The sequence below is a fragment of the Clinocottus analis genome, unplaced genomic scaffold (genome assembly GCF_023055335.1).
Source record: "Clinocottus analis isolate CAN_PGR_092001 unplaced genomic scaffold, fCliAna1.0.p SCAF_40, whole genome shotgun sequence".
Taxonomy (NCBI): Eukaryota; Metazoa; Chordata; class Actinopteri; order Perciformes; family Cottidae; genus Clinocottus; species Clinocottus analis.
In genome coordinates, this window is record NW_027176154.1 from 20,001 (window position 1) to 36,729 (window position 16,729).

General features: G+C 45.2%; 1 protein-coding gene and 4 non-coding genes across 7 annotated transcripts in view; 4 read left to right on the top strand and 1 right to left on the bottom strand.

Moving 5' to 3' along the window:
• vash2 (vasohibin 2) overlaps positions 1-12,751 on the bottom strand; it is an 18,804-nt gene extending 6,053 nt beyond the window's left edge. Inside the window, exons 1-5 of one of the 3 annotated variants that reach the window (XM_068598701.1) lie at positions 12,551-12,751; positions 11,122-11,581; positions 5,288-5,376; positions 5,089-5,145; positions 4,810-4,884 (exon numbers count right to left, since the gene is read on the bottom strand). In XM_068598701.1, the coding sequence (XP_068454802.1) occupies positions 4,810-4,884; positions 5,089-5,145; positions 5,288-5,376; positions 11,122-11,448 (548 nt within the window). In that variant the 5' untranslated portion in view covers positions 11,449-11,581; positions 12,551-12,751. Of the gene's footprint in view, positions 1-4,809; positions 4,885-5,088; positions 5,146-5,287; positions 5,377-11,121; positions 11,582-11,992; positions 12,406-12,468 lie in introns of those variants that run through there. The other 2 variants (XM_068598703.1, XM_068598702.1) reach the window with 2 other exon arrangements.
• Positions 1,791-1,863, top strand: trnat-ugu (transfer RNA threonine (anticodon UGU)). The gene has a single exon. It is a non-coding gene; the product is annotated as a tRNA-Thr (tRNA).
• trnat-agu (transfer RNA threonine (anticodon AGU)) lies at positions 2,357-2,429 on the top strand. The gene has a single exon. It is a non-coding gene; the product is annotated as a tRNA-Thr (tRNA).
• On the top strand, positions 3,320-3,392 carry trnat-agu (transfer RNA threonine (anticodon AGU)). The gene has a single exon. It is a non-coding gene; the product is annotated as a tRNA-Thr (tRNA).
• Positions 4,180-4,252, top strand: trnat-ugu (transfer RNA threonine (anticodon UGU)). Its single transcript has one exon. It is a non-coding gene; the product is annotated as a tRNA-Thr (tRNA).
• Positions 12,752-16,729: the final 3,978 nt, after the last annotated feature.

The window sequence follows — 16,729 nt, forward strand, 5'->3', positions numbered from 1 at the left end:
TGTGTGTGTGTATGTGAGTGTGTGTGTCTGTGTGCGCGTGTTTTTTTGTGTGTCTGTTTCTCTGTATGTGTGTGTGTGCTTCTCTGTGTGTGTGTCTGTGAGTGTTTTTCTTTGTGTGTGTTTCTGTGTCTCTTTTTGTCTTTGTGTGTGTGTGTCTCTTTTTCTCTTTGTGTGTGTGTGTGTGTGTGTGGAGTCAGGGAGGCTCTATTATCCATGTACAATTATTTTTTTGTCATGTTTTCCAAACTAATTTATGTTTTTTTATTATTTTTACATTTTTTAACATTCAACTCAATAACACGTGGCTGCAGAAAGTTAATATAACCCAAGTTTGTGTGTGTGTGTGTGTGTGTGTGTCTGTGTGTGTGTGTTCATTTCACAAAAACTGGTCCACTAACGATAACTGAATGAGGTCTATGTTTAGTCAGCTCCCATGTTGAGACGGCACAGCGTCATGGGGCTCAACATGAACACGGACACACACACACACACACACGCACACACATACACACACAGATCTGGACAGCGTCTTGGTCGGCCACCAGCTCGCCATCTGCTCCGTCCCTCAGCCGCCTCGATGCCGCAGCGCTGCTGTGCTTTCATCAGATATTCTCTGAGGGCCATAAACACAACTAGACCACTGATCACAGACACACACACATATGTGTGTCAACACTGTGTGTGTGTGTGTGTGTGTGTGTGTGTCGTAGGGAAGCCCATTGTGTTAAACACAACACACACCTGAAGCAGGTGGGTCGACCTCTGAGTGAAGAAGAGTCCAGAGGAACGAGGCCGAGCCTCTAAATACTCCGTTCCGTACACGCGGTACTCAAGTCTACACAATAACTCACAAACACACGTTGTCATCTAGACAAGTTGTGTAGTCAAAATGAATTTACACACTGTAGCTTTAAGGCCTTCAACAACTCACAACATTCTGGTTGTGTTTGTTTTACCTGACAAAGACAGAGACGATGTACAGATGAAGAAGACCGTGAAAGACACACACACACACACAATAAATCTGCCTGGTATAAACAAAGCTTAATGTTTACGTTTGAGAGGATCTTGTCGAACAAAAACACACACGCACGCACACACACACACAAGTGCGTTCACACACACAGACACACACACACACACGCACACGCACACACAGTGGAGGTGATCCGTCAGAGAGAAACCTCATCTGTGGATGAAGTGCAGAGCTAATCCCAGGGCTTTTTAAAATCCGCCTCTCTGTCACTCTTTTCCCCTTTTCTTTCTCTCTCTCTCTCTCTCTCTCTCTCTCTCTCTCTCTCTCTCTCTCTCTCTTTCTCTCCCTCCTCCCAGAGTCCCTCTCTGCGTTCCCTTCCTTCCTCGCCACATTTCAAAGCGGCGAGATACAAGATGAGAAGAAGAAGAAACTGAAAAAGGCATGAAACCCTCTTCCACTGTGTGGCAAACGTCGCCCTCTGAGCCGCGTTGTTTTCTGACCTGCAACCCGCGAGAAAAAGGGACGAGCGGGCGGTCACTGTGACCTTGACCTTTGACCTCTACAATCTAACCAGTCCATCGTCGAGTCCGAGTGGACAAAGAAAAAAAAGTTTCTACTTCGTTAGCATTCACCTTTGTACCCTTTAACACCATGAAACACACACACTGACACACACAAGGAACCAGAGGACAGACGGCTCAAAAACACAACAACAACAACAACAACAACAGTTGATCTTGTGCTGCAGTTGAGTCACAGGCGAAGTCAACTATGTGTGTAAACATGGCAGACAAAAACTTTGACTCTTATGTGTGGCTTCATAGCTCAGTGGTTAGAGCACTGGTCTTGTAAACCAGGGGTCGCGAGTTCAATTCTCGCTGAGGCCTGGAGACTTTTTCAGTGCGTGACCTCGGCAGTGAAAGGTGACACTGTGTGTGTGTACTGACCATGAAGTAGGTTTGCACACTCGGTTCCTCTCCTCACGCCCTCTGGCTCAAACATCTCTATCGTTCCTTCACTCCTCTTCCATTTTTTTCATTTCTGTTGAGCTCTTTCTCCATTTCCCTCCCTCCCTTTTTCATCTGTGGGCTAAAGCCAGTCTCAATTAAAGTCACTGTCAGCCTCTCAGCCCCCCAGAGAACAGCCAGCACTGGTCCAACGGAGAGAAATCTCACCAAACATCAGAGGAAAAACACACTGTGTATAAGCCACATGTCATATAGTGCAGCTAATTATGCAGATATGTTACCCTGTTTGTAAATATGTCAATAAAAAAAACACTTGCGAAATATGTGGTTGCACTGGTACAGACTATGTGTAGAGAAGGTGTGGGCTGTGTATTGACTATTACAGTGTATCTCATGGGTGTGTATTGTGCCTGGCCTCATAGCTCAGTGGTTAGAGCACTGGTCTAGTAAACCAGGGGTCGTGAGTTCAATTCTCACTGAGGCCTGATGTTTTTTTCAGAATGTTTGGGGGGGTTATGGTCCAGTCGGGCCAACTGGATGACATCATCTGAAAACAGCTCCTCCACACTCTAGCAGCACCCACCACACCAAAAACTCCAAGTCCACTAAGTCTGTTTGGGCACCCCTCCGGTAGTCTTTAGGGGGCAAAGAGCTGGTCCGCTGGACCCCTGGTCCACGGCCCTGGACGGGATACGCCCTCCTTAAAGTCAAAGATCAGCGCCTCCTTCCCAGAACCCAGGCATGAGTGCGAGGCTGAGTAGTGCCATACCCTCGATAGTTTGAGCACACTCTCCGGGAACCACTAACCCGGTCTAGAGTTCCTACACGAGACCTCTGAGCCAACCGGGCCCTAAGGGCCTCCTCCTTCAACTTGGCGACTTCCCTCAACCTCAACTTGGGTCGCCGCCACAAAAAGGCACCAATGATCCGTGCGCAACTCCTAGCGGCCGGATTGATGTCAGAGGCTTTGGTTTCCATGTCCCTCCGACCTCCCTCGGGCATGTGTGAGAAGTTCTCATGGTGGGTGGGAGTTGAAGACCTCCTGGACGGGATCGTCCCAGCGCTCAGTCTCCGGGCGCTTGGGGCCAGTGCTGTGCGTGGAGGTGCGCCCAACTGTCTGCATTGTACCTAACCCCGACACAAAATGTTGTTTCTTCGGCTTGAGTCCGGCCGGGCCCCGTGGGCGAAGGCCCGGCCACCAGAAGCTCAGTGGGGAGGGAGCTGAAGTTGAGTCACAGGCGGAGTCAATTGGTTAGGATCATGATCCCAGACAGGAATAGGATCCTCCTGCCAGACGTTCCCCGTCCACAGGAGCTAGGTTCCTCAGCCAGTGCTGTCACTCAAGTTGAGCACTGACTAGACATAAGGTGTCCAAGGCCTCATAGCTCAGTGGTTAGAGCACTGGTCTAGTAAACCAGGGGTCGTGAGTTCAATTCTCACTGAGGCCTGAACATATTTTCAGTAAGCTATGGTCAAGAAAAAACAGAAAAGTTTAGCACCACAAAAAAGTGAATCCAGCCTTGTTGGGCAAACTCCCAGCCTGAGCTGGCTCTGAGTCAGTAGTCTGGGCTCGTAGTCCACTCGGATCCCATGTCCCCAACCTCTCCTTTGGGGTGTGTGAGTAGTTCTTATTGATGTTGGAGTGTAAGACCTCGTGGACGGGATTCTTCGGCAGGTCCCAGAGAATTGTGCGAAGGAGGTGAGCCCAACTACTAGATCTAGCTGGTACCGCTCCACCTCCTGCAACAGCTCTTACCCCGCAAGCGAGGTTGACCTTTCCTGTTCCTAGAGCTCGTTCAGGGCCAAACAAAATGTAGCCTTGGCTAAGACAATATTTAGCCTGCTAGCTCAGTGGTTCGAGCACCGGTCGAGTAAACCAGGGGCCTGATCACTTCTTCAGTGAGCTGGGGCTCACGGTCCAAGGAAAGCCAACAGGACCACATCAACTGAAACCAGCAGAGTCCGGCACCCCTTCCCGCACATGCTTGACCCTGCGGGGGGCGGGTCCACAGGGTGGGCCAACTCCACGACGTGTCTTCAGGTTGAGCCCGACCACGCCCCATGAGCAAGGGCCCGGCTACCAAAAGCCCAGTTGGTGAGAGAGCTGTAGTTGAGTCACAGGCGGAGGCAACTGGTTAGGTCACATTACCTTAACACCAGGTATGTAAAGAAGGCGTCGCCACCTCTGTGTATTGACTGAGAAAACATTTGTCTCATTACAACACTACCGGGAAAGGCCTCATAGCTCAGTGGTCAGAGCACTGGTCTTGTAAACCAGGGGTCGCGAGTTCAATTCTCGCTGAGGCCTGGTGACTTTTTCACTAAGCTGGAGGTCCATATTTTTGGTGGATGAGCACAGAAATTGACCCATTGCAAGTTTCTATTTGTATTTGATGTTTATCCTCAGAGTTCAAATAGCTTCTTCTATTGGGTTGAACCCAAAAAGGTTTCTTTACTAAATAGAAACAGCAGCTCCTGGTTTTTTGGGGGGGCCTGGACAACAGAACCAATAATCTCTTCCAAAATAGACGTACCCTCAATGCTCTGAAATGAAATTGTTAAAAAAACTACAGATTGCTGGTTTAATATTTAAGCTCTGCTGGATGAGACTAAGCCTGTGAATAGTAAGAGTGTGTGTGTGTGTGTCTGTGTGTGTGTGTGCACTTGGAATAGGGCTTGTTGCCAGGCAACACATTTCAGTAACCACTGGTGGTGGTGGTGGGGGGCATTAGGGCATCAGAGCAACATGTCTCATTGATTATCCCCCACAGATAAAACAAACTCACCTTTTGGTCCCGTGTGTGTGTGTGTGTGTGTGTGTGTGTGTGTGTGTGTGTGTGTGTGTGTGCGTGCGGTAAAGGATACATTCCCAGGATGACGGCTTCGAGACATTTGATTGGCAAAGACTCTCTGATCATCTCTCGTGCCGTCTCCATTAACCTGGAGGAGGAAGAGGAAGAGGAGGATAAGAAAGTTGAACTGTACTTTGTTGAATCTCAAACTAGTGCATCTACAAAAATGTATTAAACAAAAATCAATACAACACAGATTTCAGCACCAGGGCTGAAACATTCATCATTTAATAACGTAAATAAATAAAACCCACTGAATAATAACAAGTTGTATTAAAATTAGCTCACTCACCCGCACAGCGGACGGCTCTTCTTGATCTCAAAGAACTGTGTTCCCGTGTGGTTGTATCTGGGGGAAGCGTTAAGGGCGACACAGCAGGGGAAGAGGTCGCTGGCACCCGACAGGCGTAGCGTAGCATAGTGTAGTGTAGCGTGGCGCTCGTCACCGCGTTGCGTTTGTTTGTGTTCAGCGTGTGAATAAAAAAGGATACTGCAGAGCCTTCATGTAGTTCTGGATGGACACCAACCAGTCGGGGACCGACATGGACGGCTTGAAGGTCGGGACGGAGGGAATATGATGCTGCAGGGAGTGAAGAGAGATCATTTATCTTAAACAAACATGCTAAACGTCTTCAGCGAAGAGTGGCACAGAAATCCGAGTTCACTCTTTTAGATTTGTGTGCACTTGAAAGAGTATCTTCACAGCTGCAAACAGATGCGTCAGCTTGATTGATTTTATTATTTAAATAGAGGGAAAATGTGTCTTTTATGTGGACGTCCAATCAGTATGGAAGCCCATTTCAGTCACACCTAAAAAAAAAATTAGGACCAAAAAAAAAAGAAAAAACATTAGGACAAAAAAAAAGAAAAAACATTAGCACAAAAAAAAAAGAAATAAGTTTAGGACTTTTTTAAAAAAAATTTAAAATCATGTATTATTTTTGGGAAATTATTATTTATTGTTATTTCTTTTAAAACTAGATTCATTATTTCAAACTAAATGAACATCATAAACACATGAATATAACACATTTACACGACTTTTCCTACACAAATTGTTTTTTTTTCAAGGCATTTTCCAGGCCTGGAAATAGCCATTTTAAAATTCCATGACTTCTCCAGGTTTTCCATGAGCGTATAAGAACCCTGCCTGAAGGTAATAAGGATGTTTATTACTGACAAAACATGCAGCTCATGAGATTTATTCAGCAAAAATGGAAAACGCAAACTGTTTTTCTTCTTGTTTGCAGTAAAGACAAGACAACAGCACCGCTCCTTCAGTAGCGCTGGTGCAGGTCGTTGTGGGTTCAAGTCAAAGAAACAAACACATGTTTCAGGCCGCGTGAAGCGGCGCGATGAAGAGGCGGACGAGGCGCTCACACACACACGTTGTGTGTTGTGTGGCGACGCAGGAAAGAAGAGCACCGAGGTCACAGATGTGGCTCCGATGAACGGACGCTAACCACCGAGTGCGAGAGTGAGTCAGACCGCAACACAAAGCGACACTTCCTCCGACGCACACAGGCCTGTGTGTGTGTGTGTGTGTGTGTGTGTGTGTGTGTGTGTGTGTGTGTGTGTGTGTGTGTGTGTGTGTGCAGGAAGGGTGAATTATAAGCAGCAGCCCTATCATTTCCTTTGGGTTTTTTTGCCTCACTGTTTATTTACAGCACAGTAACAGAGCTGAGCAGAAAGACAACAGGATGGAATAGAGTCTTTTTTTTATTTTTTTTAAAGACTGTTTGGTGTCCTGGTGCACAAAACCACACACACACACCGGACATCTTTAACAACAGACCCATACAAGGCTCTTCCTCCGCATTCAACAGTTTGCTTCGACGACAAATCAACCGGCCGTTGATTTCAACGGCCTGAAACAGGTCGACCCTCGTTATGGAGGCCGGTCTATAAACCAGTAAATAGCAGGTTTTACTGCCGCGTAATCTCCCATGTCGTAAAATCCTCGCTAAGGAGCAACGCGCCGGCTACATGAGCTGGTATGCACACACACACACACACACACACACACACACACACACACACACACACACACACACACACACACACACTAAAGCTGCTTTCTGCTGGGTCAGGCAGTGAGAGGACTGGTGATCCTCCTCCCGTCAGCTTTAAGGGTTCATGTCAGTTAGACCCACTTTTGAAGTGGAAGATTCAGTTCGCCGTCGACAAAAAGTAGAAGAAGAAGTAAAGGATGACGGCTTAAAAAAAAAGCTGGGAGCAGCTGTGGTGGAAAGTCAGCGCTTCCTCAGATGTCGCCTGAAATAATCAGTTATGGCCGTCACAGTCTTTCAAATCCAGAGTCAGAGTCAGATATTACGCTCTGGTTGTATAGAAGTCTGTGCTTCATGTCTTAAAGCTGCACTCTCTCTCCTGACCACCGGGGGGCGACTCCCCTGGTTGTATAGAAGTCTGTGCTTCATGTGTTAAAGCTGCATTCTCTCTCCTGACAAGTTTAAAACTGTCAGTCCACAAAACAACCTTCTCTAAAACAGGAGCAAAAAAAAAATCCTTTTTCGTCCTTTTTGATGAAAAGCTTTAATTTATTGCGGATTTTTTTTTCCTCGATTTCTTTTTTTTCAAAATTCTGAATTTTTTTTTTAGTTGCCTTTTTTTTCGTTGAGTAGTTTTTTGTACAAAAAAAAAATCTCGAAAAATAAAGGAAATTTTTTTTTTTTTAAGTCTACGGAAAAAAAATCTACGTTAAAAAAAATTCTAGAAAAAAAAAATCTACATAAAAAAAATTCTAGAAAAAAAAAATCGATTACATTTTTTTTCTTCCTAATTTCTTTTGGGGGGAGAGGGAGGGAATCTTAATTGTTATTTTTTTTTGGTCCTAATTTTTTTTGTGCCGTAAATCCATACAAATATTAGGACTTCAGGGCCAACATCCAACCATTTTTGGGACTAACAGGATCATTTACGGAAGAACTGCTCTTACTTCTGGACCGTGTTCAATGTAGGTCCACTCTGGTTGTATAGAAGTCTATGCTTCATGTGTTAAGAGAGAGAGACACACACACACACACACACACACACACACACACACACACACACAGGTAGAGAGACTATATAATCTATTTGATGCACAGCCGTCTGTGTGAATTAAATATAGAAACAACAGACGGATCCTATTTGTTGTTCAAAGATATCTTTAGAGCAGGACATCCCAAGGAATGCCTTTCTGTGTGTGTGTGTGTGTGTGTGTGTGTGTGTGTGTGTGTGTGTGTGTGTGTGTGTGTGTGTGTGTGTATTAATCTGAGGCTCATGTCGCTGCAGTAATCTCACTGAAGAACACCTCAAGATTACATCTGACGTCTGATTCAACAGACGCTCAAATAAAAATAATAAAAATGTCTACTTTGCGTTAAGGCCCCTAACCTCTTTCAAAATAAAAGCCTATTGTCACGGCGTGAAGGGAAACATTTTAATCCAGAACAACCACAGCGGATTATGGGGAAAAGTTTAAATTTGCTATTTATTTTTTCATTTTTTACTTCCTGCTTCTGTCCATGTGACCGCTGATGACATCACACTCGTTAGCCACGGGGTCCCGGCGTGTTTAGGGGTCACATCCCCAAAAAAACAAGAGTGCAGAGAGAACAGCGTTTGTTTTTCTGCTGTTTTTTCCGGAGCTCGGACGAGTTCCAGCCGGCTTTGTTTCCTAATAAAAGTCCTTTTTTGTTTTTTGTTGTTGTTTTTTTGTTGTCCCAGTTGGCATCCAGAGATTATCCGCTACCCAGATTGCGTCAGAGGGATTACTCGGCGCCGCGTGCTCCGTGAACGAGCCTTCGGGCTCGGCGGCGGCGACACAGATGTGCAGCGGCGTCAGAACCGACTCGAGAAGTAACGCAAGGAAATATTCACTGTGAAGGAATCCTGATGAAGAGAAGTTACACGATGATGGTCATGTGACCTCGTCCACTTTTAGACACAGTAAACCCTTCTGTCTCTGGTTACCACCACACACACACACGCACACACACACACACACACACACACACACACACACACACACACACACACACACACACAGCTGAAACAGAATACGCATGTTTTGTCGACGCCCGTTAAACAATAGACAACGTGTAGAATAAAGACCTCTGACTCGATTGTTTTCACTTCACTGAATCATTTTTGTTTCGTTTCACGTATTCATGAGTTCATTCATTCATTCATTCATTCATGAGGCTTCACGGCTCGTAGCGACGCTCTTCAACAGCCGGCGCTGTCGCACAAACACCGGCCGGTTCCTGTGTGTTTGTGTGTTTGTGCGCTCGTCCTCCTGCTGCGCCTTCTGTCCACAGAACAACAAAGTATACGGGGCCCTCGGCCTCGCCGGCCAACCAGGTCACCAATGACCACATGGCCAATTAGCTACAACAACCCCCCCCCCACCCCCCTCACCACCCTCCTCCTCTTCCTCCTCCTCCTCCTCCTCACAGCAAGCATTCATCCAGATCATTGGACGGGTAAAACACAGAGGATCTGGGCTGAGGGGCCTCATGGCAGCAGACTGGGATGAGGTGGATCATACGTTTCTCTGTGTGTGTGTGTGTGTGTGTGTGTGTGTGTGTGTGTGTGTGTGTTTCTTTCAGCCTGAACCAGTCTTTTCTGCTGCTTAGAATGCTGCTAAATATAGCAAGAAAATGACCAGAGGGGAGACACTACTATACCACAACAACCATGATTATATATATATATATATATATATATATATATATATATATATATATATATATATATATATATATATATATATATATATATATATATATATATATATATACATACACATATACACATACATATATATACACACACACACACCTACTTTTTTAGTCATATGGATGTCACAGTTACGACGACAGCGGCAAACAATATAATTCTCAGAGTTACTTTAACTCAGCTTCAACACATGTAGCAAAGACTTCTATACAACCAGAGTGGACCTACAATGAACACGGTCCAGAAGTAAGTTCTTCCGTATCTTATCCTGTTAGTCCTAAAAATGGTTGGATTTTGGCCCCGAAGTCGTAATAAATGTATGGAAGTGGAAGTGGAAGCCAATTTCCGGCAAAAAAAAAATTAGGACCAAAAAAAAAATTAGGAAAAAAAAATGTAATTGATTTTTTTTTAATGAAGATTTTTGTTTTCGTAGACTTAAAAAAAAATCTTTTTTTTTTTTTCCGTTGGCAAGACAAAAAAAAAAAAAACATCGCCGAAAAAACTTCTATACAACCAGAGGAGTCGCCCCCTGGTGGTCAGGAGAGAGAATGCAGCTTCAACACATGAAGCATAGACTTCTATACAACCAGAGGAGTCGCCCCCTGGTGGTCAGGAGAGAGAATGCAGCTTTAACACATGAAGCATAGACTTCTATACAACCAGAGGAGTCGCCCCCCTGGTGGTCAGGAGAGAGAATGCAGCTTTAACACATGAAGCACAGACTTCTATACAACCAGAGGAGTCGCCCCCTGGTGGTCAGGAGAGAGAATGCAGACTTCTCAGAACATCGTTCACGAGGAACCAGTAAATGTTTGGCGTCTTCCTTTAATTCCTCAAACCTCAAGTAATTCATTTACTTGAACTCTTTTATAAAAAGCCTTGAGTTCTCCTCTGATGAGGTTTCTGTACTCGACACACACAGCGTCCTCTGTTGCGTTGAAGTCAGCTGTTCAGCGGCTCGACCCCCGGAGCTGTTTGGGTTCTAGCGTTCGGGACGCTCAGTTACAGCCGCCGGGAACCGCAAAGCTTTCACTGGAAAAAAATGCTTTTACAACAAAACTGTACATTTTCCACTTTGCTTTCCAAACCGCTCGTCTCTGCTGTTTCAGTTCCTGATTGCTTTAGATCGTCTGCGAGAAGCAGTATTGTTTTCTCAGCTAAAGTCACGTTACGCTGGCACGTGTGTGTGTGTGTGTGTGTGTCTTAGGAGTCAACATGAGTCAACATCAGTCACACACAATGTGACCAAAACAAAATGCAGAATTAACATCACTCGACAGGTGTGGCACCCCAATTTAGCACACTTGTTGTCATTGTGAGGTGATGCCTTGCGTGTGTGTGTGTGTGTCAATGTGGAAACAGGCTAACGACGCACTAATAGACACAACCGGATATATTTTTCTTCCTGTGGTTCGTGTGACTGAAAAAGAGGCGGGGCCGAGGGCTGGGAGGCGGAGCCAAAGGGACAAACCAGAGCGTTTTGCTCTGTGGAGGCAACAAGGCAACAAACAGAAACCCCAAATTGCAGGTGCGTTGGTGGAGAACACCACAACGCAAAAAAACACAGCAAAAAGTGGCCTACCTTGGGGAGGTACGCGGCGTTCTGTATCCTGTCGACCATCTCCTGGCCCTCGGGGTGCACGGCCGCCACGTGGGACCACATCCGCTCCCAGGTGAGCCCTTCGATGGGGAAGCCAGTCCTGTTCACGTAGAACAGGACGCCGCCGTCCTTCTCCTCCTCCTCGCCGGAGGACCGGGCGCCGCTGTTCGGTGCGGCGGCGGTGGCGGCGGACTCCTCGCGGGCGCTGCAGCGGAGGAGGCAGTGCGCGCTGGTGCTCTTGGAGCGGCCATGCCGGCTCGGCTTGGCCGAGGAGGTGGCGGTCCGGCTCGGGGAGGTGGGCCCGGTCATCGGTTCCGGGGAAGAGGGCCCGGAGGAAGAGGAGGAGGAGGAGGAGAAGTTAGGGTCAATCCCTCCTCCAGCTACAAGAGCTTATTGGTGTTCGTCAGAGTCGGACAGCGCATGTTGATCGTCCACAGCAAGTCTGGAAAAAAAAAATTAAATCAGTTTTGGTCTGCAGAAAAAAACCAGCACAGGTGAGTTTCTGCACCACGCCTCCAGCACTAATATATGCATAAATGGAACAGTTATGTTTTCTACAGAAGGGTGGAGCACCCAAAGATCTGTTCCTTTCTTCTTGAGGAAGAGGAGCGAGGTTCTCCAGTGAAGTAACCGCTACACAACCCGCATAGCAACAGTCTCTTTCACAACAAAAAGACCACAATAGATGAACAAAGTGTCAATCTGACAGTAAATTAATGCACAAAGTTAGGTTGCATAAAATACACCTAAACTAATTAATCCGTTTTCCCCCCCTTCTAAATACAAATATAAAATTATATCTCACCAAACTTTTTGCAGAGCAAAAAAACGTCTTTAAAGGAGAGTAACTTACCACAGTCACAAGTTAATATCGAAAGCAGGTAGTTTTGTTGTGGTTTTGTTTTTACGTTGGAATTTCCCAACCGTTACTAACTGAAGCGCTCCGCGGAGCCCGTTTTAGAATAAACGAGGTCTCGTCCCATTCATACCGGGGCGGCGGTGTGTCCGCTGCGGGATGCGAACTCTTGTTTTGGTCCCGAGGCTTCGTAACTTCACCCCCTCTTCCCCTTCGCGAGCGTCAAGCTACCGGAAGCTAGCAAAGAGCGGGGCTAGGGCTGCGGTAGCTTCCCCCATTCAAAGTAAAAGCGGCACGCGCGTCGATCGCGTATTCACGGTGTAAAATATCACAAATCGTAGCGGGATACTCGTGAACCCGTCGCTTAACCGTGTGTGAGATATTCACGCGTGACAGTGCTGGTTATATTCACTTCAATTCGAACGAACGATGTATTGTCTGGTCGGAGCTTGTTTTATTTTGAAAATATTCACCGGATTAGCTTGTGTTTCGCCTAGCTGGCTCGCTGCGGGGGCCGTTGCCTCCCACTACCCCAGTAGTCCGGGAACAATGTACCTCCTCTGTGCATTCCTCCGGCGTCAACACCCGGCGCGGCTCCTCGGTATCAATCTCCCGAGAAACCCCGACTTCATGTCGGTAACAAAAACACGGCTCCTTCGAATCCCTCACATGATTAAATCATGGGGGATAAATAAAACGGACCTACTCGCTTTCCCTGCCGTTCCTCCTTGACTCTCTCTCTCTCTGTTGCTCGTATCCCCCAGTAGGGAATCGGCGGCCTCTCATTGGTCGAGGCAACAAAGAGGGGCGGGCTTGAGAGTTTACGCCGCCATAATTGGAACTGACGACGCTCTCTGATTGGTCGGTTTTGACAGACGAAGGCGTCAACAAGTTTGACATCTGCAACAAATGGGATTTTCAGCCCCTTGTTTCAACTGTTGATTTGGCACATTTTGTACAATTTTAGGTGCTTGACAAGATTATTTCTTAAAAATGTAATATAATTGAGCAGAGCATAATATAATATATATATATTTGTATGTGTTATATATATTTATCAGTTCATCCACACAAAATACAGACATTATTATTTTTTTAATAATAAAAATTCAAAATGTGGATGTGGAATAATGAAGACATTATACATTATATTACAGAGGAGGGAGAGGGTAATGTTTAGCACATTGCAAAAGAATTACATGGGAAGCATGTTTAAAAAAAACTTTAAAATCAATTCAAATGACAATTAATCGTTGAACTACAACCAAACCATGTATCCAGCATAATAATGTACCAAGTTAATTGTGTAAAATGTATCATATTTATATAACAATCAGCCATATAAATGCATGGCTCTCACTTTGTGGTAGAAAGTTAACGTACACCTCCCCCTACTGGACAAGAAGTGTGTTTACAGCAACACAGAAATAAAGGGAAAACACCTGTTTATGTTGAAATGCAGCTGTGCCAAACAATTCACTTTGCACACTAAATAACTGAGTTAGATACTCTCAAAGCAGTGTGAATAAAGGGAATTAAGGAATTCTGGTTGAATTGAGTTCAAAGCCAATACAAGCTCACACCAGAATTATTTAACTATCAATGTCAAATAAATGTATAAAAAAAGCAACACTACGTTGTGCTATTTCTTTGGTGCGTTGACGATGGCGTAGAGGTTGCTGGCGTCCGAGGAGGGAATGTTCACAGAGCTGTAGGTCACTGCCTCGCCGCCCCGGACCTGCAGGAAGCAGAGCAACACACAAGTTACAAAACAGGATGGCAGCGCGATGGCAGCGCGATGAAAGATGGTGCAAATAACCACAACACAACGCTCAGTGATGAAATACTTTTTTCTTTTCAAATCGACAGAGACAACAGTTTAAAACACAGACACAAATTAGTCAGAGTTTAAGGGTAAAACAAAGACTTTTTCCCGCCAAACATGAACATTTTTTTGGAGGTATTTTCACCACCACACTTCTCCAGCAGACTGCTCACCGTGGTTTCGCCGCCGGTCTTCCCGGCGTGGCTGATGGAGGCGTAGGAAACGCCCTCTTCAGGGTCCGCCTGCACAGAGAAGACACACATCATGGCTGCTGGCGGACATTTTGGACTTTGTACCGTATCACAGTCAATATTTAAAGTTCTATAAAGTGCTGCTAGTCCTCCTTCAACACGAGTCCTCCTTCACCAGAGTTCTATACAACCAGAGGAGTCGCCCCCTGGTGGTCAGGAGAGAGAATGCAGCTTTAACACGTGAAGCATAGACTTCTATACAACCAGAGGAGTCGCCCCCTGGTGGTCAGGAGAGAGAATGCAGCTTTAACACGTGAAGCATAGACTTCTATACAACCAGAGGAGTCGCCCCCTGGTGGTCAGGAGAGAGAATGCAGCTTTAACACGTGAAGCATAGACTTCTATACAACCAGAGGAGTCGCCCCCTGGTGGTCAGGAGAGAGAATGCAGCTTTAACACGTGAAGCATAGACTTCTATACAACCAGAGGAGTCGCCCCCTGGTGGTCAGGAGAGAGAATGCAGCTTTAACACGTGAAGCATAGACTTCTATACAACCAGAGGAGTCGCCCCTGTTTCTTTTTTTCACTATTGAAACCTAACTTTTATGAGACAGCGCTGCCTCTAAAACCTTGAAATCCATCAGATAAGCGATGTAGTTTTGTCACATCAGTATTAAGCTATTTGAAACGGCTCATGTACTGACTTGTGTTCTCTCCTGAGGGCCGAGGCGGGCTGAAGGGGAACAGAACTTCGTTTGTTTGACCTTTGGTCACTTTACACTTCAACAACTCAGAATTCTTTGAGGCGTACACAGCATGCGACGTCTTGAACGTCACACTGGAGGAGCAGGAAGACAGTGATGATGTCATCAAGTCTTTGTTGTCTCCGTCCACTTCTTGACCCTCAAGCAGCCACTTCACTGTGTGTCTACATCCTCTATGTGTCAACACAGAGCAGCTCACCGTCACCTCACCAGCGTCCTCGTGTTCAGTCACTGGTGAAGATGGAGACATTGAGAGAGGAAGAAGAGGAACTTCATCACCATCATCATCATCATTATAATGTTTCAGTATATTGTTCTGACCAGACAGTTTGAGAACATGATGATGTGAATACTCACTGATGACAACAGCCAGATCAAGCTGAGCATCTGGAGCTTGTTGTTCTCCTTCTCTGATCTGTCTGCAGTCATAATGACCGACATCTTCATCTCTGACGTTCTTTATAACCAGAGAACATTTCTCTGAGACACTCAGTCTGTCTGATTTATCTTTGGCTCCATCACCAATCTGCCCACTTATAACAAGCGATACTGCTGCTGTGGGGCTTAAATCACTGAAGAGCCACCAAGTAGAGTCACAGTTCTGTTGATCATCTATGACATTGTCACAAGGCAAAGTGGCTTCATCTCCATCTCTGACAGCAACAGAGAGGATTACAGCATCTGGAGAGAGAAACAACTGAAATAAGAAGCAGGTAGTGATGTCCACAGTTACATTTTAAACACAACAGATGATGAACAAAAGTGTGTAAAATCACTATGTTAAAAAACAAATAGCCAAAAACAAATAGCCTAATATATATATATATATATATATATATATATATATATATATATATATATATATATATATATATATATATATATATGTATATGTATGTGTGATATTTTGTATCCTTACCTGTAATCTGGAGCAGTACAAAACAAACCAGAATCCGTCTGAACTCAACCATCGCGTCTCTCTCACTTTCTCGACTAACAGCGTCTTCTTAAAGGAAAAAGAATCTCACCTCTTCTTCCTCTTCTTCCTCTTCTTCCTCTTCTTCATCTTATTCGTCAGACGGCAACTTCCTTTTCTTTCTTCCTCTGATGTCAGATCCTGTTTTTTCAACCCGATGTGTGTGTGTGAGTGTGTGCGTGTGTTTGTGTGTGTGTGTGTGTGTGTGTGTGTGTGCGTGTGTTTGTGTGTGTGTGTGTGTGTGTGTGTGCTTGTGTGTGTTTGTAAGTGTGAGAGTGTGTGTGAATGAGTGAATTTTGTGTGTGATTGTGAGTAAGTGTGTGTGTGTTTGTGTGTGTGAGAGTGTGTGTTTGTGTGTGTGAGAGTGTGTGTTTGTAAGTGAACGTGTGTGTTTGTTTCAGTGTGTCTGTTTTGGTGTGCTTATGTGTGTGTGTGTGTGTGTGCTTGTATGTGAGTGTGTGTGTGTGCGTGTGTGCTTGTAAGTGAGTGTGTGTGTGTGTGCTTGTAAGTGTGTGTGTGTGTGCTTGTAAGTGAGTATGTGCTTGTAAGTGTGTCTGTGTGTGTGTGTGTGTGTGTGTGTGTGTGCTTGTAAATGTGTGTCTGTGTGTGTGTGTGTGTGTGTGTGTGTGTGTGTGTGCTTGTAAATGAGTGTGTGTGTGAGTGTGTGTGTGTGTGTGTGTGTGTGCTTGTAAATGAGTGTGTGTGTGAGTGTGTGTGTGTGTGTGTGTGCTTGTAAATGTGTGTGTGTGTGTGTGTGTGTGTGTGTGTGTGTGTGTCTTCATGTCAGAATTCTCTGTTGAGTTGAGTTCATTTGTGCTTTCTAGAAAACATCTTCTGTGAAACCATCAGACGTTATATCAACACTGACACATCGTATTATTTATGAATAAAATCTGTATTTTATTAGGTAAAAAACTTCTATGACAAGAAAATCAATATAAAAAAAGCTCAAAACACAAACAATGACAGAATAAAAAC